This window comes from Ambystoma mexicanum, chromosome 14 (assembly GCF_040938575.1).
Source record: "Ambystoma mexicanum isolate Mex_15411 chromosome 14, UKY_AmexF1_1, whole genome shotgun sequence".
In the NCBI taxonomy this organism is placed as follows: Eukaryota; Metazoa; Chordata; class Amphibia; order Caudata; family Ambystomatidae; genus Ambystoma; species Ambystoma mexicanum.
This window is the reverse complement of record NC_090940.1, coordinates 188,307,490-188,330,435: the sequence shown is the minus strand read 5'-3', so window position 1 is coordinate 188,330,435 and position 22,946 is coordinate 188,307,490. Positions and strand designations below refer to the sequence as shown.

The 22,946-nt window shown below is 46.0% G+C and overlaps 1 protein-coding gene across 4 annotated transcripts in view; it reads right to left on the bottom strand.

Annotated features, from left to right (window-relative positions):
- DAAM1 (dishevelled associated activator of morphogenesis 1) overlaps window positions 1-22,946 on the bottom strand; it is an 896,952-nt gene that overhangs the window by 160,881 nt on the left and 713,125 nt on the right. For all 4 annotated transcript variants that reach the window (XM_069638889.1, XM_069638892.1, XM_069638891.1 and 1 more), the window contains 3 exons: window positions 12,734-12,872; window positions 6,309-6,367; window positions 1,142-1,329 (listed from right to left, as the gene is read on the bottom strand). In XM_069638889.1, coding sequence (XP_069494990.1) covers window positions 1,142-1,329; window positions 6,309-6,367; window positions 12,734-12,872 — 386 coding nt within the window. The remainder of the gene's footprint in view (window positions 1-1,141; window positions 1,330-6,308; window positions 6,368-12,733; window positions 12,873-22,946) is intronic.

Here is a 22,946-nt window from a genome sequence, read left to right as displayed (position 1 = left end):
CGGAGGAGGCCTTTCATGAGGAGGATAATTCCAGGGACGCAACGGGGAGGGTTGCCACACAGGCCCATCCCCCAAAGTATGCACAAAAATCAAAGGTGCCGACCCCGCAGGCAACAAAACATTGTGCGGAAGGGGCATCCGAGCGTTCGTCATAAACTGGCCGAAAGGGATGCGCACAAGGAATTTTATGTTCACCCACAGAACCAAGCCCTACACCTGAGGCCGATGGCGCAGTTGTAGGGAAAGCGCTCAAAATGGCCGCCGTGGTCGTGGCGGGAACAGCCGCCATTTTGCCATCACCTGAGGGGAACTGCGGCACATGAGGAAGTGAGGCAGGGGTCCTCGTCGATGGATCAGGGGTCTTATGTTTTTTAGCCTTTACGAAAGGAACCTCGGTAGAGCCGGTACTATGAGGCCTGGAATGTTTCTGCGACATACCAATAGCCAAATTAGCCTGCTCAGGATGGACCTCTGCGCTGCCGGTAAAGGAAGAACTTTCCTGCTTTGCCCCCTCAACAGTTCTGGTGTCGCCGCGGGAACGGTGAGAAACAACTTTCACCGGTAAGGCCTTGCCAGGCCTCTCAGAAATGGCAACCTTAGCCTCTGTACGAGGGACCTCGGACGCAGGTCCTGTAACAGCCTTACAAGTGTGGGCCTCGAACATCCGTTCGGTAACACTAAGTCCAACCAAGGCCACGGGGCACACCCCGGTTTTATTTTTGAGGGACGCCGATAAAGAGGCCTCAGAGCTAGCTCCGGTAACCCCACGACTCAGTAGAACTGGGTCCGCAAGCCGCCCCCACAGACCATCTCAAATGTGGTTGTATCAAATCCTATAGTATTGATTATGCGCAATAATTTTATTTAAATTACTGAAAAAGAAATAAGGGAGATAACTTGTGCACACAGACAGCAGCAGCAGCAAGTGATGCTGGGTGGGATGTTGACAGGCACCAAACTCGTCAAGCCTAAATGTACATACTATTCCCAGGCAACCCCTTTCATGAAGTGTGGGAACAAAGTCAACTTTTGTCACCTTGTAAAAATGTCAGATGCCACCCAGAAACTCATTAGTGCTGTGTAATTAATGATTCATATCCAAAACAATCTCAGAAATGCCAAACGCTTGACAGCCACTTACCCGGCTGAGCTCATGCACTTGGGCCATGAGATCCACCACCTGCTGCTTGACCTGCTTGTGCTCCATGGACTCCTTTTCCAGCTTCTCCTTCATTTTATTCAGGGTCTGCATCATCTCCTCCTTCTCTTGAGTCTTGGCATCACATTCTCTTTCTTTCTTGTCAAACCTTTGCTGCAGCTCATGTTGCTCTAAATAGGGGGGGGGTGATGTGATTGAACACAAATCGTGTTAGGATCGCCTTGACGGATATCATCTTAAAGGACATCATAACTATGGTACATAGGATTTAAAGCATATTATAGGCACACCAGTAAATAACATGCAAGAGCATTGCAGTGAAAGAAAACCTTAAAATGACTCTCTCCCCACTTCATCCAACATCTTCCTAGCTTTACTTCAAATTGTGATGCTTTGGGAAGGACATTGTTAAAACAATAGCTCAGTGCTGTTCCCAACTCAAGTTCAGATCTTCTGCTTCAGTCTTTATTCCGTAAGCGGGAGTACGTTTCTCGAGGCAAACTGCGCCCTAATAAAACACAGGGACACCTACTCAGTCCCTCCACAATTTACTCATTTATATGTATGCCACTCAGTTAATCTGGCTTTCTATTAAAGTATGAAATGCTATAAAGCCCCACAACATTGCATGTGGAAATATGGAATTTTGGAAAATGAATAGTTTGACTTGAGTGATGAGTCATCGCACGTGTGTTCTGAAAACATTTTCCACCCATGTTTCATTCTTAGTCCATAAGATGTTTAAAACAGATGATATATGCAATACATCCAAAAGTACACAATTGTCGGCCAAATATGACAACTGAAAAATGAGCTGTACACATCTTACACCAAAATAAGTGCAGTCTACAAATGAAATACACAAAGGATGCCCCCAGTGCTAGTCATTTGCTGAACCCATGACAAAAAACTGCGGAAACATTCACAACAGTCTGCATCGGCTGAATGAGCTTATAAGCCAACAAGCGGCACACAGTGACACAGCTCAGCATCACGTTAACACGCAACTGTACACATCTACCCCACTACGTTAAGCAGATGATGGCATTGGTTGCAGAAAATAAGGTTAGGTGATGCTTCACAGCAGGCAATGGCATGATCAATGTTATTATTCCCAAAGTCTAATGTAGGGACACAGTTGGATTGTGTCAATATCCTGTGTGTATGTCCCACTGGCGGGACCATAGCTCTGCTCCTATCTGCCATCTTGAATGAGAAGATAAAGCACGTATGCCACTATATGTTGCATTATCTCTCCATTGGGAACTAAACATCAACTAAGGCCTCCTCTAAATTATTCTACGTGGCAATAATGGTAATACTGGTACTGTGCACTGCAAAGGGTGTCTGTTTGAAGAGCCAAAGACAAGCATTCGCACGATCGATGTCAACATGTCCACTGCAATTCAGCAATTGCCCCACCAAGACTCATTTATTTATTTGCATTCTGGGCCCTGTAGTCCAGGTTTATAACGGAAAAAGCAAAGGTCCAAGTCCCACAATGTAAAGAACACAGCAGGAAAGGGCGAGTATCTATCTGCTGAATGACAGCATATATGATTTATTTGTTCACATGCGTGCTAGAAAGCAATCGGAAAGAAATGTTCTCAGACACCAAAGGTCCTATAGGCATGACGGAAGTCCGGCACATTTCAGCCAGTAGAAACTGATAGACGAGCAATTGCATACTGAAGCAAGAGAGGATTATTTCAGGAGCCAATATAGTCCAGAAACAGAGTGAAAATAAAGTCACCTCCCTCTGTGGGCTTCCTGGAACAGGTTTAAGGCTGTATGTCCATCGAGAGTTTGCAGTTTAACACTTAGTGGAGGCACACATGTGGGCTTTACTTTGAGAGCAATTTATAAAATGTAGTTGAGTGATGGGCTAGTACATCCACGGAACTGCTTTAGTTTCAACTACCATCTTTACCATTCTGGCATTTTAGAAGAGGAAATAAAGAAATGTGCAGGTGCTTTTTACTTTAAAAAAATATAAGTCTTGTGAGATTTCTTGAAGGCCCAAACATCTGTACGTACATGCATTAGGTGTCTGAAATCTCGGTGTCCTCTTTTGGCCTTCTTATGCCCAATCTTTCTAATTTGTAGAACACACTGCACATCTGACCAGACTATGAATGAAACAACCACCGGCTGCTATGTGGACTGTGAACACAGGCCATACTTCAACTGCAGTTGTGTTCCACAGAAGAGGAACAGTATAGAACACTTTCTATGACAAGGAACTGGTGGTGACAGCACATGCAGAATGCTTGAGAAATTCTAGCTCTCAGCAGCATTTCTATTTAGCTTGATTTATAGTTGAAGTCATGACAACTCAAAACATGCTGCAAACATAACATTTATGTGTTGTTAATTTATACAGACTTCCTTTTGTGAGGATTTGTCATGGATACTCCAAATAGTTTGTTTTCTGGCATTTTTTTTTAATGAGGTCTGTGTAAGGGTGTAGAAGTAGGAGACTGACACACGTGGCATATATTTGGCTATAAACTTTAATTGTGTAAAAATTAAATGAGAAAAACCTACCTGGCGAAATTACTAGGATGTCCGTCAAAAACAAGTAGTCCACCGTTGTGTGTCAAAAACCTATTACCTTCCCTTACACTCCAAATTAAACTAAGTAATGGGTGAGCTTCTTGGTCCAGAAGAATGGCTCCCTTCTTCTGGACAATAGATCAAAGTTCACTTTGGGGTGATGAAAAAAGGAAATATTCTTCAAAAAGGTCGAAACCAAAAGTTCCAAAAATATTCTTGGCTAGCCACTCCACCAATGCACGTGGAAAGAGAAAGTATTCTATCTCCACAGTGTTATAGGGGATGTTAGCCTCTCCCATAACCTTCCTCCGGTTTCTCAACACTTTTCACAGTGCTAGGATGGTCGACTTCCTTCTGGCTTTCTACCATGAAGTTCACAATGCCAGGGGGAAAGACTCCCTTCCCCCAGTCTTTCTTGGGCTTCTCACAATGCCAATGTAATGACTCCCTTCCCTTGGCTTCTCAGACAATGTTCACAAACATCAGGATGAAACTATTCCCTTTCCCTGGCCTTTTTCACCGAAACTCTTCTCTTGGCTTCTCTCGACGTTAAATCAATGAAATAAAGTCTCTTGTATTCACAAATGTCCACTTCACCAGTGTTCAGGACAAGACTCCTTCCCCCTAACCTTTTCAGACTCTTCAACTGGTTTCGCAATATTAGGGAAAATGACTTATTTCCCCCAATTTCTTCAGGCGTTACAAAGCACAACTTTAAATGCTGCGGGGTCGGAGGGGGTGTCTTGCCCTGTGCTTTTCAGGCTTTGCCAGCTCAAAATGCCTGGGGTAATGACTGTTTCCCCTAGTCTTTTTATCCGCGTTCAGGTACTGTGACTATGAAGAACATTGAGGATGCTTCTTGTTACTTTTATAGTTGGATGTCCCAGACTCACACTTCCTACTTTCTCCTTCTGATAAGACGTGGTTCACTCTGCTACAAAGTACTACAGTGCTTTTCCCAATAGGCAAAATTTCCTCTCTCTCCCATCAGGGTCCCAGGCCCTAGATTCTCAGCTTCTTTGTCTTCCTAGGTTTCTTGACCACTTTCTTGGGCGCCCCTAACCCCGCTGTGCCCCCACCCCCCGACGCCTCCTTTGCAACCCATGTACCTTTCCTTGCAGTCCGCGGTGGTCTTGCGTGTTCCTGGATGCCTGCAATCTGCTGTCAGGCTTTCCAGTCTCTCTGCATCTCCCTTTGGTCTGCAGCAGCGCCACAGGGGAAAACATCCTCCGGCTGGTGTGGCTTCTGCTTCCCAGACTTCAGGGATGCCAGGAGCTGCTTCTTCTCAGGTCGTCAAGTGGTCCATCCACACTGGGCCTGCTTCACACCGGCTTGCTCCCACCTCAGCGTCCCGGTCTGCCTCCTCTCTTCCCTAGACCCTGCTGGCTCTCGCGGTTCCTCCAAGGAGGGCTTGACACCATTGTGAGTCCTTTCTCGTTTTCTATACTTGTGCAATGTCCATAAAGAGTAGGATGCTTACTGTGGTTCTGTGGGGCAATCGTCGTGGCTCTGCACATTATCTGTGTCTCAGTGTAAGTATGAACACTCCTTATTGGGCTGACTGGACTGTTCCTCGTCCCAGTTTTCAAATATACTTTAGTCCATTGGTCCTTACTCTTCCTCATCTCAGTGGTTTGTATTTGTATTTATTGATTTATGAAGCGCCTTACACCAAGGCGCTGTACAGTGGAACAACTTAGTACATAAAACAAACAATATAACGGTGGAAGCAAAGTTACAATATGAATCATTCAACAAAACAGTGAAAAGAGCAATTAACTGAAGGGGAAAGGGGGGAGTAGGGGAGTGGGACTGGGTGGGGGGGGTAAGGGTGGTGATGAGTTGGAGGTGGGAAAGAGGAGGTAGGAGAGGGGAGAGAGATAGTCAAGCGGAAAGAATAAGGAGGGAGGGGATGGAGAGGGGGGTTCAAGGAGGAGAATGGAGGAGGAGAGATTTAAGGGAAGTGCGAAAAGAGGAGAAGGTAGGGGTGGAGCGGCTTGCGAGAGGAAGGTAGTTCCAGTGCAGAGGTGCTAGGAGTTGGAAGGAGCGGAAATGGGAGGAGGCGCAGGGGGAAGGAGGAACAGGTTCTGATAAAGTATTCATTATCTACTTTACACAGATACATGGACATGTGTGGGACTAATATACTGTGCTCAGAGAATGGGGAAGGTTGGGATGTGTTGTGACCATACCACATTCTCCCAGAAGAGTTGTCCCTACTCCCATATGGGGGAATCGCTCCCCATGCGATCCTCCAGCTAAGTACCACCCCCAGGGGGACTATCGGGTAGCAGCCTCATTTCACTGGCCTCATGGGAAGGGACTCGCACTAGGGGAGAAGGGACGTCATACGAAGATTCGTCACATCAGCCTTTAACAAAAACATCAGAAACTGTAGCCCAAGTACCTGTACTGTGCACACCTTAAGGTTGGTGTTTAGTGGACCCCATCCACACTGTAGTGTGAAGAGCAAATATGACTTTCAAAAAACATTCAAAGATTGTGGCAAAATGCATTGTAATGTGGTTAATAGATTGCTACATGTTATATGAACATGAACTATGGTAAGGCATTTCAATGTCGTCAGTTTTACCTTTTCTCATCTTTTCTGCCTGCTCTTTCCATTGTTTCACCTCATTTTCATTTACCAGCCTGTATGAATTTAAGATCAAATACTAATCAAAATCATCACAAAGGTAGATATATAAAAACAATCTGCATAAGCAATCAGATTTGCGGATTTCATCATCCCATATTACATTGCTACAGTCACATAACTAGAAGCCTATTTAGCCACTGTGGGACTATCGGGTAGCAGCCTCATTTCACTGGCCTCATGGGAAGGCAGTGTTTAATCATATGCCTTTACAGCACACATGCAACATATGTGAATTCTACAGACGCCCAACAGGAAGCAGGATATTTAAGAGACTTATTTTGAAAGAGGCTTTTGGCCAAGCACTAAAAGTGAAAGTCTAAAACAACCTAAACATCCGAGACAAGATCTTAAATAAATGATGTGCTCTAATTGCAGTACAAATTAGCAATTTCCTTACATGCTTCATACAGCCAATTATGTTAAAAAGGGAAGGTAACAGAGACAACCAAGGCTTCTGGGTTAAAGTAGCAGATCTCCATTTCTGTGAGAAAGTGAGAGGCTGGACAGCTTGCTATGCGGAATGAGTTTTACTTGGATGGTGAATAAAAAAACATGTGCCCGCTAAGGCTGACCATCTCCAAGCCCCTCTTACCATGGCAGGAATTAATCAGAAAGACATTCAAGGGGGTCCATCAGTGTATTTCCCTAGTGCCTGAAATTAATTATTTACCAAAATCTGAGAAATCATTTTTAAGTAAGTCCTTTCTGGTTCTTTTTTATTGTGCCTCTGAAGAACAACTGTAGATGTACCCATAATAACTAAAATCAGGTCTTCAGCCATATGGATACTGCTTCCTATTCTGCGTCTTGTGAATTTTCAACTGATGCTGGTCGCCACAGAAGTCCCCTCCCCACCCCAATATGCTGGTTATGCAAGTACATCAGCGGTCATTGCAAATTGGACTGCTGTCGAACATCTTTCTAGACTTTTTCAAAGTGCATCAAATTCTCCTGCTGCTTAAAAGGACTTTGGCTCTCTATATTTTCATCTACCAATGATGCTGGACTGGCCATTTACATGTTAAAAAGTTCAAAAAATGTAAAATCAAAATGGGAGGTACATTGCATAATCAATCGAAATGATGTGCAGTTCATAGTAAAGCAGGCAAGAGGATGCATTGAAAACGGCTATTAAATGAATTATAAGAATACATTAAACATTAAGAATGACTTGTTTGTAGGATATATTTTTAAATAGTTATGCTAATTTATACCGTGCACCGCTAACACCCAGGGGCAATCTCCAGGCGCTCGCGTGGCTCTGTAAGAGAGGGCCGGGGGGTGGGGAGGTTAGTGAGAGTAGAGATAGGGTGAGACTATAGGTTCAGAACCAGGAGGTTCCAGGAGGTGACGTCTGTGAGTGTTGTTTTGCATGTGGGAGTTTGTGTGGGAGGCCTTGTGTGTTGTAACCATGTGGGTAAGATTCAGTGCCTTGAGTGTGTGTGGTAGTGTTTTGTGTTGGTGTTAGTCTGCTGTGTGGGGTTGTGGTGGGTTTGGTTGTGCACACTGGTTAGATCGTGTCCATAAGGGATCCAGAGACACGGATGGCCATAGCTTTAACATTATCCGGTGTCTTGTTGTGTAATTGTGTTGTTGGTTTTATGGGCTATGTGGGTGGTTCCCTCTAGGTGTGTTTCAGCATCTAGAGATGCTGGGTGTGAATATAGAATTGTTTCTTGTCTTGTTTATGTGTAGTGTGGCTTGTCCATGGTCTGGTTTGGAGTCAGTTATGCTGGCGAAGCAGGGCAGGGAGAATGGGTTAGTAAGTTGGTTGTTTGTTGGAGCCTCTGATGTGGCTCTTTGGTTGCTGCTGGACGATATCTAGCCCGGTTCTTGGTTGCGTTTCTTTGGCTCATCTTATCTTCACTCTAGTTTTTTGCCTGTGATGTTATTGTTGCCGGTGTACTTCGAGGTTATAATTATCTGTTGAATAGCCAGGTTTTGAGATATTTCCTGAAGGTGATAAAATGTTTTTCTGTGGTTCTAATTTCTTTGGGCATGGTGTTCCAGATGTTCGCAATTAGACATGAGAATGCGGTTCCACCGAATCTTCTTTTTTCTTACTGTTTTGCCTCTATTTGTAGTTCGTTGCTGGTTCTTCGGTCCCTTCCTGGTCGATACGGCTTATTTTGTTTTGGAGGAATTCAGTTCCTTGTCTGTGCAAGACTTTGTGGACGATACAGAGTGCCTTGAATTCGATGTGCTTTTTTACTGGTAACCAGTGAAGAGTTTTGAGTGCTGGAGTGATGTGGTCTTTTCAGTTTAGTCTAAATAGGGTTCCGGCTGCAGTATTTTCCACCCTTTGGAGTTCCTTGGTGAGTCTTTCTGGCATTCCTAGGTAGAGGCTGTTTACGTAGTCAATTCTTGCGAGCATAAGGGATACGATTGTGAGGGAATGAAAGGTAGGGGAGTAATCCTCTGGGCAATCATAGGAGGAAGAAGCATTTTTTGCCGATTATATTGACTTGCGGTTCCAGGGATTGTTCATTGTCCATGTGTATTCCTAGGTTATTTGCTACCTTGGTAGTCCTCTGGTTGTGTTCTCATGCCGGTTGGCCAGTCCAGTTGTGGGTTCCCCTCGGTCGAATCCTGCGGGTGAGAGCATTATTTCCATTTTTGCCAGTTTCAGTTAAAGGTTTTAGTTGTCATCCATTTGTAAATGTTTGAGAGGCAGTTGTTGAGCCTGTTCTTTTGTTCCTGGGTTCTGTTTGTTTTCACAATCAGTTGTGTGTCATCTGCGTAGTTAAACGGCTAAGTACGTGGGCTCGAATGATTTTCATCAGTGGGCACATGTAGATATTGAAGAGCAGCAGAGAGGCTTGATCCCTGTGGGACTCCATGGGATATATTTTTGATGTTTGAGATGAAGGGTGGTAAGTATGTTCTTTCGGGTTTGTTAGGAATGAGGTAAGCCACTTTTATTAGTGTTGCATGGCTGATTGTGTCAAATGCTGCTGATATGTCCAATGGTATGAGGGCCGACTGGGCATCGTCGTCTGCGCTTATTTTCAGGTCATCACATATTGATAGGAGTGCAGGTTCTGTTCTTCATTGGTTTGAAGCGAACTTGTGATTGGTCGAGTATTCCGTGTGCTTCAACGCATTTAAGAAAGATTTTGTACACGTGGTTCTCCAGGATCTTTGCTGGGTAGGGCAGGTTGTATATCCGTTCATATTTGTTTGGGTCTTCTGCGGTCTGATTCTTTATCAGTTTATTGTATGCTGATTTGAAGGAGGGCGGTACTATTCCTCTTTTGAGTGATAGACTCATTAGGTTCCGGAAGTGTGTCGCTGGGGTTCTGTGGGGTTCTGTGGTTAAGGTTTCCTTTGAAGAGGTCAGGGGTCCCTTGGGGATCCTGCAAGGTTGGTGGCCTTGATCAGTGTGGCAGAGTTTTCTACTGTGATTGGATCTAGGTAGGTGAGATTTGCTGTAATCTGCGTCTCACCCACTGTCTGCGGTCCAGCAGTCATGGTCCTATTTGCCCAGGCTAGGCTGGTCTCCTGGATTGTATCTACTTTTCATCTCAGGTGGTTGGTGATGTAACTAAGTGTTTGTGTCAGGAGGATGGAATTCTTGCAGGAAGGTTTTTTTTAATCTCCAATGAGTTTGAACAGTTCTTTCTATGGAATTGTTTGACGATTATATTCTTGCGGCTTAGTAGTACTTTTTTGCTTTGAGGACCGTTGCTCTGCATAGTTTGAGTTGTCTTTGGTATTTAATTTGGTGTTTTCAGGTGTATTGTTCTCTCCATTTATTTTCCATTTTGCAGTGGTTTCTTTTGAGTTCTTTCAGTTCTTCTGTGAAGCATTTTGCTGCCAGCTCTTGTTGGTGTTGCAGGTGCCAGTTGATCAAGGGCCTTGGTGATCCAACTGCCTTCTGCTTTGTCTACGTTTTTTTTCAGTGGGTTCTCTTTCGCCTGGGAGGGTCGAGTCTACATTGTTTTTTAGGGCCTCTAGGTCTAGGTTCTTCCAGTTTTTCTTGCTGGTATGGAGCAATTTATTTCCGGCTGGTAGGTGGGTTTGGGATGGGATGTAGAATGGTATCAAGTAGTGGTCGCTCCATACCATTGGTGTAGGTGGCGCGGATACGTATAGTCCTTCCCTGCAGAAAATTTCATCCAGGGTATGTCCAGTGTTGTGGGCGGATCCATTTACTATTTGCTTGAAATGTAAAGTTTCCAGGAGTGCACAGAGAGTTTTCAAACCAGATGCTGAAGTCTCCTGGGGATCTGCGTCATTTGCTCGGGGCAGAAAAATCTTCGATGGAAATGTTTGCATGGGAAATGTATGCACCACAAATATTCGTACATTTCCCATGCGAACATCCAATACAAACCCATGCATACATCCACCCCCACCTCCACCCATACCCACATCACACCCCCACCCCCAACATAGCCCCACCACCCTACTTACCTTTTCTTCCTTCGCGTTGTGTCCCTGCTGCTCCGGTTCCCTTTCTCTTCCGTGATCGTGAACCAGCGCTGCAGGGTCCTTTTTTTGGCAGCTGCATAGTAGTATAGTGAGCGGGGTGATGTGGGGAAAACTCCTGTTTTCTTTCTTTTGGCGGGTGTGCTGCGGGGTGTCCCCCACAACCCCCACTTATTATACTGTACAGTGTAGTGAGCGGGGTCTTGCAGGGGACACCCCTGCAGCCCCTGGATTTTATTTATTTATGTTTTATTTACCGACCCACCAAAACACATACCACAAAAAGTTCAAACTTTTGGTAGTTCGAACTTTTGATGGTATGTGTTTTAGGTCTTTTTGTAAGGTCAGTAAATTTTATTCGGACATTTCGTCCTAACCCGTCTCCTAGTATGACTAGGTTGTCGTGATCGGTTGATAAAATGGCAGCTGCATCTGCTAGTTACGTTGCAAAGTTGGTGTTACAAGAAGGAGGTCTGTAGATCAGGAGTAATACTATGTTGGTTTGGTCGTTCAGTTCTATCTTGAGGAGGAATTCACAGCCTTCTATGTTGGTTGTGATGAGTTGAGATGCTCGGATGTGCTTTGTGTACGATTGCGATTCCGCTTCGGTTTTCTCTGATGACGTGCATTAGTTTAAAATTGTTCCGTTATCGCTTCTTTCACAATGGCTTTGTAGTTGTCTGATAACCAGGTTTCTGTAAGAGAAAGCATGTCTGTGCCACCTAGCTTAGGTGGTCATGGATTTCTATTGAGTGTTTTGCCATGGATCTACCATTGAGAAGGCTGGAGTGTAGTTTGTTTGATTTTCCTTTCGGGTTGTTGTTTGTACTGTTAGTTTGGTTTGGTTTCTGTTGCTGGTGGTTTTTAACAGTTGGGCGGTGTGTTTCTCTGGTGATCGGTCTCTTCGTCGAGTGCACTGATGAGGATTATGGCGGGGTGGTTTGTTTTGGTTCATTCCGGGTGATGAATTGTGTTGCTACTCATCCGTTTTTCCAGTCTTTGGTGATGTAGGGCGTGTAGAAGGTAATGGATTCCAGTTTGTCCCTGATTCTGGTTGGGGTATTGTCCATGGTGTAGACCGGGTTGGGATGGTTTATTACTTGTGTTGCATTTGGTGTCCTGGTAGGCTCTATATTTGTAACACGTATTACCTGGCAGTTATTTCTTGCTGATTTGTCTTTGCTTACCTCGCAGTCGTGTGTGGAGAGGAAGCGGGCAATGTAGTCTGTCTTTGCTCTGCTCTTTGTATGTCTCCTCCGGCCATCTGGGCGTTTTTTTACCCAGTTTTAAAAAGTGGTGGGATCATGCTGGCCGGCACCTTCCAGAGCAGTTTGGGTTTTCTTATTATTTGTTGTTCGTTCTGGCTTCTTTGTCTTTCTTGTGGTGAGGCATGGTGTTCGAGTTGTGGGTTGTATTCCTTTGAGTGGGCGTCCCTCTTTGGATTGGTGCGTTTCCTGGTTCTTGGGTTTTAGTCTTTGTTGTTTGAGGTTGGTTGTCGATTGTAGTTGGTGAGGTAGTGGATTGTTGAAACTTTGGTTGAAGACCTTTGTGGTTTGTTTTGTTTACTGCCCTTTCCTTTCTGGCTCCTGTGTGTTTTTTGTTATTAATCTTAGGGGTCCTTTGGTTGTGGTTGTTGAACCAGGGGTAGTAAACCCTTGTATAACACTGATTTGGGACACCTGGATAGAGGGCTACAACAGTAAATGCAGCAACCCTAGACCTGTGACACCTGGACAGAGGGAGAAGGGCCTAAAGAGGGGGCAGATTTATGGTTTGCCAAAGCAATCAGGCTAGATGCGAGATATGGGTACCGAACACATTCAGGCTACAATAGTGTAAATGGCACTCATTTGTATAGACTATTAACAAGTCTATAGCAATACGGATGAATTGGATTATGAAGGATAAAATATAATACTAGGACTCACATTCGAACCACATTTTTCACATTGAAGTTTTCCAGAGGAGAGAGGTCGGGATCCTGCCCCTTATCATTCTGAATGACAATCTGCTGTACGATTCTGTCCAACAGCAGCCAATAATGAACCGTGTTTCCACTCCGTTTATCTAAAACATGAGAAAGAAAGACAATAACATGGGAGTAAATAGTGCGCAAATATTTTTTCTAATCAAAAAAATTGCTTTGCTGCAAATTGGTTTTCACTTCGGCCAATTACTTTTCTCCTGATACCATGAAACTAATTTTTCAGGGTTACGGCACAGAACGAAGCCAACACCTCCCAGAAATTAGAAGCAAAATCCTTCCACTGCAAGATGCCTCCTTTTTAAAAGAAATTCACAAGCAGCGCAGAAAACTGTGCAGTGAGTTTCACACAGCACTGCTGGGTAAAGGGCATGGAGGCTGGAAGCACCACGCTGGCTCAGCACTAGCACAGATTCTTCTTGCTCTATTCTAGTATAATTATGGAGGTGCACAGGTAGCACAGGGAAGAAAGGGAAAAAGGGGGGCAGGAGGAGTAGGAATGGCCAAAAAGGTTTATGGGTTTGAACAGGAGGATGGCAAGGGACACTTTGGAAGAATTAGCTTGTGGGAGAGTGAAAGCCTAGAGATTAGAAGCATATGTAGCGCAGAGAGGGACATGAGAGTTGGAAGAATATTTTAGCTGTAAAATAAGTGATAGCTCATTGAGTTATGAGGTCATTGCCGAGATCCATTTGTAATGTGGAAGTCAAAGGTACAATTGCTGGCATAGTCTTTCAGACGTCGGAGGTCGACATAACAATCACCATATAACCATATATGAAAAAACAAAACTGTGGTCGTAAGCTCCAATCTCCTGAGATGGTGTCCATGGGGGAGGAAGGGCATGAGAGACTTGTTGAAAGATATAGATTGGGTGAGATGCAGGAGATAAAATTACTTGACCACATATAAAGGGAGTGGGGAAAAAGTGGAAGATAGAGAAGGGGCAAGGCATATGTTTCTTATTCTATCCCTGGAGAGAGGACAGAAGAAGAAGAAGTTGGAGTCCAGGTTTATGTCCTGTAGGACGAGGTGGTGAATGGATAGGAACGGGTGGTAAGTAAGATGGTGTACGGTTTATGGCCTCTTAATGCCTCTGCTCTTATGTACACATCCTTCCAGTGCCAAATGGAGAATTATGTGGGCTCAGGAAGGGAGACAGACAATCCAATTGGATATCCTTGAGCTTCAACACTGTAGGCAATTTCCTATTCAGGATTTAGAATGTGAAAATAATTAACTGTTGTGCTCAGCTGCCAACATTTCAAAAACTGGTTTTAAGGGTCCTAGCCACAAATCACAATTCCTCAGGAAACTGCATTTCACATACATTTTAGAACCCAGGGCACAGCATGTGCTAAAATTCATCCATTTTTCACACTACTTGTAATGATCTGTATGCAAGTATGCATCTCAAAGGTGTGTGGACCATGGGTAAAAGTATGTACATGTGGGTCCTACAACAAAAAGGAGGGAAAGGTAATGTTTTCCTCACACAGAGGGATACAGTTATGATGGGCACAATGCGGCAGACCAGATCATCTGTTATAAATGCGGATATGGTATTCATTCTCACAGAACAGGTAACCTCTCCTATGTCTGAACCCTTTACTGCCTCCCACACGGTCCGCATTGCTGGAGTCTGCGGAGGCCACCAAGCCTCCTTTCCTTCCTCCAGTAACTACAGCTTATAACAGTAATGGCAAGCAAGTACATCCCGCTGATAATGATTCGAGACATGTGGGTGAACTAAAATGCATACTCCTAAACACAATCTCTCATCAAACACTCAGCAGATGTAGCTGACTACATTAAGATGCATAAAATGTACTTCTGTGCCATTACAGAATCCTGGCTATATGAGGCTGCTGCACCCGCGTTAACACTCACCCTGCCCAAAGAGTTCATTATTTTGATAACAGATCATGCCAAAGGGATTGTTGGTGGGGGGTGTAGCCCTACTACACCATAACTCGCTACGTATTAGGAACATTGATAACATCTGCATGGCACACTGTGAACTACTATGGGCTAAGCAACAAATAAATCCCAACAAGACAGTAAACATCTTCCTCATCTACAGGCCACCTCAGAGCATGCCAGACTTTGATTAATCTCAGTGACCTAATTGCAGCCAGGCTCAAACCTAAGTCTAAAACATTGATTTTGGGTGACTTCAATCTGGGCTATGATGACACATTGGATTCCAAATCGACACTAGTAAACAAAATATTCTGTGATCTAAGTTTCACTCAACATGTTAGGATGCCCAGCCATGTTAAGGGAAGAATCCTATACTGGATACTCACCCAGAATCTCTCCAGGTACAACATTCTTTTATCGTCAGGCATTACAAAGCCTGCAGTTTAAACGTGTGACAGTTCATCACATTTTTTAGGGGGGTTGGGAAAAGGCAGATGAGTAGTTGGGGGGGGGGGGGGGGTTGGGTATAGGAAAAATATAGGTGGATTGGGGGGTGGGGGAGGTTTAAATTGCAGGCTTTGAAATGCCGGACGATGAAATGACATAGAACCATCCCTCCATTACCAACCTGGGGCGTAACCCTTCCCTGGTCTGATCATTACCTCCTGGACTGGAGTATGTCTTTTCCGAGTTTCCAGCAAAATAAATCAGAGAAGATCTCAGTAACTTTCAGAAACTGACCACGGACCCTATGGCCCCTTTTATACCTGCCACTATTAACAGTTTAGACTCACTTAACACTGCTGAAGAGCTTGCAAAGGCTTATTGCGAGACCCTTGAATGAGCTACCAATCACCTGACCCCATTGGAAACAAGTCTGTCTATCTAAAGACAGACCAAACAGAAAATGGTTCTCTCCCGATATTTATTTGTTACGAACATCTAAGTTCAGGGCACTGAAACAGTGCGAAAAAACCCATATCGAAGAAGATAAAATTACCCACGCTAGCGCGACAAAAGCATATATAAAAGCTATTCTAAATGCTAAAAAATGTCAATACGATCAAAGAATCTCTGGAGCAGCCTCCAGTGCTGGGGAACTATTTAAAATTCTTAAAGAACTGGAGGATCCCTGCCCAGTTTCTTCACGGGAGATAAAAAATTCTAGCTGGTGTACATCTATCCATCAGGCTATGACAAACAGAATGGGACCCCTCCACCGGCATGTTCCAATATTGGTCTATGCCAAAGCCCTTTACCGAGCAATATCTCTAAGTTACTCAGCCAAACTAATTGTAAGGGGGATGTCTGTCCCGCCTCAACAGTTAAAGAATGTGGCAACCAACTTGCCCCTCATTAAATTCATAAAGCTTTCCTTTAAAGAAAGTCCTGTCCCCACTAACATCAAAAAGGCCTGGATTTCCGCTCTAATAAAAATAAAAAAAACTCTTGCCCAGAACGTGTTGGGAAATTACTGGCCTATAACGAACGTTGCTTATTTGCTCAAGATACTTGACAAAGCGGCACAGCTACACATTGAGGCGTTCCTGCTTAGATATAAAGTTCTGGGGCTAAAACAATTGGGCTTCTGACGAGCTTACAGCACTGAGTCAATTCTTCTTGACCTGAAGACTATTATGTTCAACTTCTTTGACAAAGTGAACTCGGCTCTACTGGTGCTACTAGATCTTTCCGCAGCATTTGGTCTTGTCGATCATTCCATCCCCGCGGACAGACTATGTAGCACAGCACCTTTTTCTACTGCAGCAGTAAGATGGTTTCAATCCTTTCTATCGGACCGTACTGCGAGAGTCTTCTTCCAGGACTCACTGGTAGAAGAGGTCCGGGTCTCCAGTGGCGCGGCGCAGGGTTCCTGCATATCACCAACCCTGTTTAATATCTTCATGCTCCCACTATTTCAACAACTGGATGCAGCAGAGATCATTTATGCTAATTACTCTGATGATTCACAGTGCCTTGTGCCACTGACTGCACTGTCCTCAACTGTATCTACTGGGAGATACAAGCATGGGTGCAGCAGGTGACTAGAATAGCACTCAACGACTCGAAGACTGAATTTATTGTCGAAGGTACAGCTCCCCAACTACGGAAACTCAGTCAGGAATACTGCCAGTTCAACATAGCAGGATGTCCAATTAAAACACAATCTAAGGTTAAGAATTTGGGAGTCACCCTTGATCAAAAGTTGTCAAGGAAAGCACATATGAGCAGGCTAGTCTTCAGTTCCCCTTACTACCTTAAACTGTTAGCCCAGCTTCGGCCCATTTCGAGCAACACCAATTGCGCTGTGATTGCTTGCGCTATTATAGGGGCCAGGCTGGACTATTATGCTAGCCTTCTACTGGGGGTAAACATAGAGGAACTATTCTGATTACAGGTGGTCGAGAATAATGCTGTGCGCATTGTGATGCGGTTGGGCAGGGCAGACCAGGTCTCCTCAGCCGGAAGGTCTTTGCCCTGGCTGCCGGTGAATAGCCATGTCCAGTTCCGCGTGTACTGCATAACACACCAATGCCTTTATGGCTTGGGCCCAGAATATCTGGCCAAACATCTTTGGCTGCCTGCTAACAGGATATTGTGCTCCAACACCACCTCATTTGGTGAAGCGATGCTCCAAATGCTCCTGTGTGACAGAAGGGTTATTCCCACATGCAGCCCTGAGGCTATGGAATGAGCTACCTCTCAATCTACGAGCATGCACATCCCTCCCAGTCTATAAAAAGGGCCTGAAGACAGCCCTTTTTTGCTGAGTGTGCGCTATATAAATAAAATAAATGTACATTTAAAAAAAATGTTTTATTGTTTGGGCAGAATGACATTTATTGGGGGGATTGTGGGGTCTGGGGTCTCATTGCATGGGCCCCCTAAACAATGTGCAATTTTATCCTTTTGGTTTATAGGTGTTACAAAGTTGATGGTCGTGCAGAGTATGGGCTATCCCTCTGTCCCCAAATATCAAACTGACATCCACAGTAATACCTGTCAGAATGAATGTTAGGGCCAAAGATGGTAGTCCGTGGAGTCAGGACGCAGGAACAACCGGAAGAACCCCTGGAGAGCTGTAAGGGAAGGTATATGGTTATGTAATGTTACAGAATGCAGTATCTGAGTACAAACACCTGAACCACTGAAATACCTGTGAGTGTTGGAGCGTGGACCCAGGGAGGTTCTAAGGACAACAGGTCCGGGTGAAGCTTGATAAAGTCCTGGCAGGCAACCACCTAAGGCAGGACCGAGGTCCAAAACAAATAAGGGCTAGACACAAGGCAGTCCGTAGAGTAGCGTGGGGGTCGACAACAGATGATCAAAGTTCCAAGGCAATTAAGGGCAAGACACGAGGCAGTCCGTTATGGAAAACAGTTCGGCAGCCAAATAAATCCAAAGTTCCAAAGTTGACAGGGTTTAGACGAAGAATAATCCGTAGTACAAAAGCCGTGGTCCAAAGTGAAAGTCCTGAACGAAGCGCGAGCAACACGTGATCCCAAAAGAACAGCTGTGAAGCAAGGCTGTCAGTAACTGGACTCCTTTTATCCGACGTAGGGAAACACGTGACAACGGTCACGTGACGCAAGTTACCAAAGCGTTGCAGTATTGCTAGGCAACTAGTCACGTGATCCGCGCCGTGTTGTGTCGGACAGTCCTCCGTGAACAGCGTGATGGTTTGTGATGAAGGAGCCTCCAATTAACTTGCCACAAACGTGAAGGGCGATAAACTCCAGGTTTGTCAAGCGTGCCATGTCGTGCCCTACAATGTGGAACCTGTTGAGGCAGAAAGGTACCTCTGTTGGGATGTGTGGTTTTGAGTGCTGCTTGAGAGGAGGACATAGAGGGGCGTGTCTTTTGTGCGGGGGGCGGTGTGACAGAATCCCCCCTCAAAGGCCCACGACCACGTGGGCTGGCCGGGTTATCCCTATGAAACTGCGACACCAAAAGCGGTGCCTGGACATAACGGGAATAAACCCAAGAGCGGTCCTCGGGGCCATAACCCAGCCAGTCCACCAGGTACTGGAGGCGACCCCTATGGAAACGTGATCCAAGGATGGCACTGACCTCAAACACGTCCTGGGAGGACACAGGGACAGGGGCGGGATGAACAAGGACACGAGTGGAAGCAAGTTAAGGTTTGAGGAGGGACACATGGAAGACCGGATGGATCCGCCAAGCATTTGGAACAGACAATCGCAGGGCCACGGGATTCAGGATTTTAATGATCCGATAGGGACCCACAAAGCGAGGCAACAATTTGCGACAACCAGGGATTCGCAGGTGCCTGGTCGATAACCACACCCGATCGCCCACCTGATACACCGGTGCCTCAGCCCGCCTACGGTCCGCCTTAACCTTCATCACGGACTGCGCTTCACGGAGATGGACCAGGGTTTGCGCATGAACACCAGCTAGATCACGTACGCAGGCGTTGGCGGCAGGAGTGGCAGATGAGAAATCAGGGAGAGGAAGGACGCGCGGATGTTGCCCATACAAAGAATAAAAGGGGGAAAACCCAGTGGCTGAATGGCGAGAGTTGTTGTATGCAAACTCAGCAAGGTAGAGCAGTATGGGCCAGGAGTCCTGGAACTGAAGGGACAGACACCGCAGGTATTGCTCTAGGGCTTGGTTAACCCTCTCGGTTTGCCCGTCGCTTTCGGGATGGTACGCCGAAGAGAAGCGAGCATCAATACCCAAGAGTTTGGTAAGAGCACGCCAAAAGCAGGACGTAAACTGGGATCCCCGGTCCGATACAATGACTTGTGGTAAACCAAACAGACAAAAAACCGTCTTAAAAAACAGGCGAGCCAGTGCTGGGGCCGATGGTATGCCCGTGCAGGGAATGAAACGGGCCATTTTTGTATATGAATCGACAATAACCCATATGGTATTGTACCCTTGCCTACGGGGTAAATCAGTGATAAGATCCATAGAGATGGTGTGCCATGGCCTGGGAGGTATGGGTAACGGCAGAAGTAACCCTAATGGTCGTCCTCTGCGTGTTTTGCATTGTGCACATATAGAACATGTGTTTACGTAGTTTTCTACGTCTCTTCTCATGGATGGCCACCAGCACCAGCGATGTAACAATTCAAGGGTGCGTTGTTGCCCGGGATGGCCGTTTATGGCAGCATCATGCGACCAGGCAAGCGCCTGATTGCGTACCTCGCAGGTAGGAAGAAACAGCTTGTCCTGGACAAACGGCAGCCCGTCTCGGAGTATAATGTCCCATTCAGTGAGTGCATGAGGATGTTGAGCAACCCATTGTCTGATAGCAGTGAGCATAGTTGGCGAGGGTGTACACATACAAACAACGTGGCTTTTCCCTAATAACGTGTCTGGAAATGAAACTAATGAATCCCCACCGGGAGATCGGGACAAAGCGTCAGCCTTGCCGTGGATGGAGCCTGGTCGGTGTTTCACAACAAAGTCGAAGGCAGCAAAGAACAAGTGCCAACGTACTTGCCGGCTGTTGCTGCATTTCAAGGAAGCCAGATCTTGTAGATTCTTGTGGTCAGTATAGACCACTGTTTGATGCTTGGCCCCCAAAAGATGGTGTCGCCAGGTCTGGAGGGCGTCCTTGATGGCCAGCAGCTCTTTCTCGGTTACCGTGTAATGAGTTTCGGCTGCCGAGAATGATAGGCCACTGGATGCAAACTACCCGTGGTTGGACACGGCTGGGACAATACAGCGCCTAGAGCAAATGATGAGGCATCTGCCTCCAGAACGTAGGGTAGGTCGGAGTTGGGGTGTTGCAGGACAGGGGCAGAAGCAAACCTGGACTTAAGAGCCTCGAATGCCTTTTGATGTGTAGGGTTCCATATGTAAGGAACCTGAGGACTAGTCAAAGCGGTCAGCGGAGAAACAATGGAAGAAAAGCCTGCGATGAATCATCGGTAAAAGTTAGCGAAACCAAGAAAAGATTGGAGTTGTTTGATGTTAACCGGTGTCGGCCATCCCATAACAGCACGAACCTTAGACTGATTCATGGACAAACCCCCGGGGGAGATGAAAAAACCTAGGAACTCCACTTCTTTTGAATGGAAAGTACATTTCTCAGGCTTGGCGAAAAGAGCGTTCGCCTTGAGGCGAGAAAGAACCTCTCTGACATGACAGACGTGTTCCTCCAACGAGGATGAAAAAACCAAGATATCGTCCAGATATACCACCACGAACGTATCCAGAATGTCAGAGAACACGTCGTTGATAAATCGTTGGAAAGTAGCGGGAGCGTTACAAAGCCCAAAGGGCATTACGGTATACTCATAAAGTCCCTGCTTGGAGCAGAAGGCCGTCTTCCACTCGTCCCCAGGCCTCATACGGATCAGGTTGTATGCCCCTCTTAGGTCCAGTTTGGTAAAAACCGTAGCCCTTGTCAGCCTGTCCAGTAGGGTGGAAATGAGCGGAAGAGGGTACCTGTTTTTAATAGTAATGGCATTCAACCTCCTATAGTCTACACATGGCCGCAAGTCGCCTTCCTTTTTTGGCACGAAGAATATCGGGCTGGCAGCCGGGGAACATGATGGACGGATGTGCCCTAATTGTAAAGCCTGACGGATGTATACTTTGAGGGCCTGTTCCTCTGGGTGTGACAACGAGTAGATCTTACCCCTGGGTATAGGAGCGTCTGGAACCAGGTCAATCGGACAATCGTATGGTCTGTGTGGGGGTAGACCTTCCGCAGTGGCTTTGTCAAAAACCATGTGGAAATCATGATATTCGGCGGGAATGTTCGCCAGGATGGCCCCCACGGTATGCGAATGCCTAGTGTCTGGTGTAATGTCATCAATGTGAGTAGTTGCCAGGGCACCAAGGATTGTGGCAGGAGAGGAGAGCGACTCATTTTCCACAAGACAGAACTGTTGACACACTTCAGATTCGAACATGACTTGTCCCGTTCCCCAATTAATCAACGGGTTGTGTTGCCGTAACCAAGGTATACCCACTATAATGCCGAATTGGGGTGTAGTGATAAGGTCAAATGACATGACTTCCCTATGGGTACTCTGGATCAATACTTCCAAGGGAGCGGTCTGGAACTGGATGGGACCGGAAGACAAAGATGTGCCATCGACCGCATGTACGGGTTCTGGATGTTCTTTTCTGACCAGGGGTAGGTTGAGACGATGGGCCAAGTCTATATCGATATAACATCCGGTAGCCCCTGAATCAATTACAATATGAACCACATGTGTGACCTCCCTAGTGGGTTTCATAAGAGCATGGACTACTACCGGTCTGACGGGGCCAAAGGCGGGTTCAGAGGGATTTGTGGATAGGCTCGCCGGTGCCCCCTGAATCACGGGCGAGCCCTCTGAAAACCCGGGGTTTTGTTCTTAGGACGTCGGGGGCATTCCCTTACATAGTGTCCGTTCAACCCACAATAGAAACAGGCATTATCCGTTCTCCGGCGTTCTCGTTCGGTTGATGTTATCGGGCTTCGGATACCACCTATCTGCATGGGTTCGGTAGAGGAGGCTGGACCGGACTGGCTAGTGAACGTTGTTTCTGTCCTTCTCTCGGATCTCCTTGCGTCGATCTGTGAAGCAAGATCCACTAGATCCGAAAACACCGAGGGAAGAGCAGGAACCACTGAAAGCGCATCCTTCATGGTGTTGCACAAGCCACGGTAGAACACAATTGCCTTTTTCTCCTCAGGCCAAGACGTCTCAGCGGCAAGTTGGTTATACCGAGCGATGTATTCTATCAGTGATAGTTTACCCTGTGTTAGGTCTAGGAGTTCCAGATCCCTTGATTGAGCCTTATGGCGTGTATCGAAGACTTTGGCCATTTCCGCTATGAGAAGATCAAAATCATACAAGGCGGGATGATTGTTTTCCAACATTGGATTTGCCCATGTAGCCGCTACCCCAGATAAATGTGAGAGAAGAAACGCGGCCTTTGTGACTGAATCGGGAAAAGCCAAGGGTCTGCACAAAAAATGAAGCTTACATTGGTTAATGAAAGTACGGTATTTCCGAGGATCCCCCTGGAAACGTTCTGGAGCAGCAAGAGGAACAGGGTTTGGGAGTAACACAGGAGTGGGTGTAGGGGCTGGAACAGGGGCTGGCTGATTCGGGGGAACGGTATCCCCGAATTCGGCATCTGGGGGCAATGGGTAATGTGTGCTTTGTAGGGCATCAAGCCGGTTATGTATGGCGGTCGTGGCGGCGGCCATGTCAGTCCTGAGGGACGCCACTGCCTGTATCAAAGCTGTCACTGGGTCC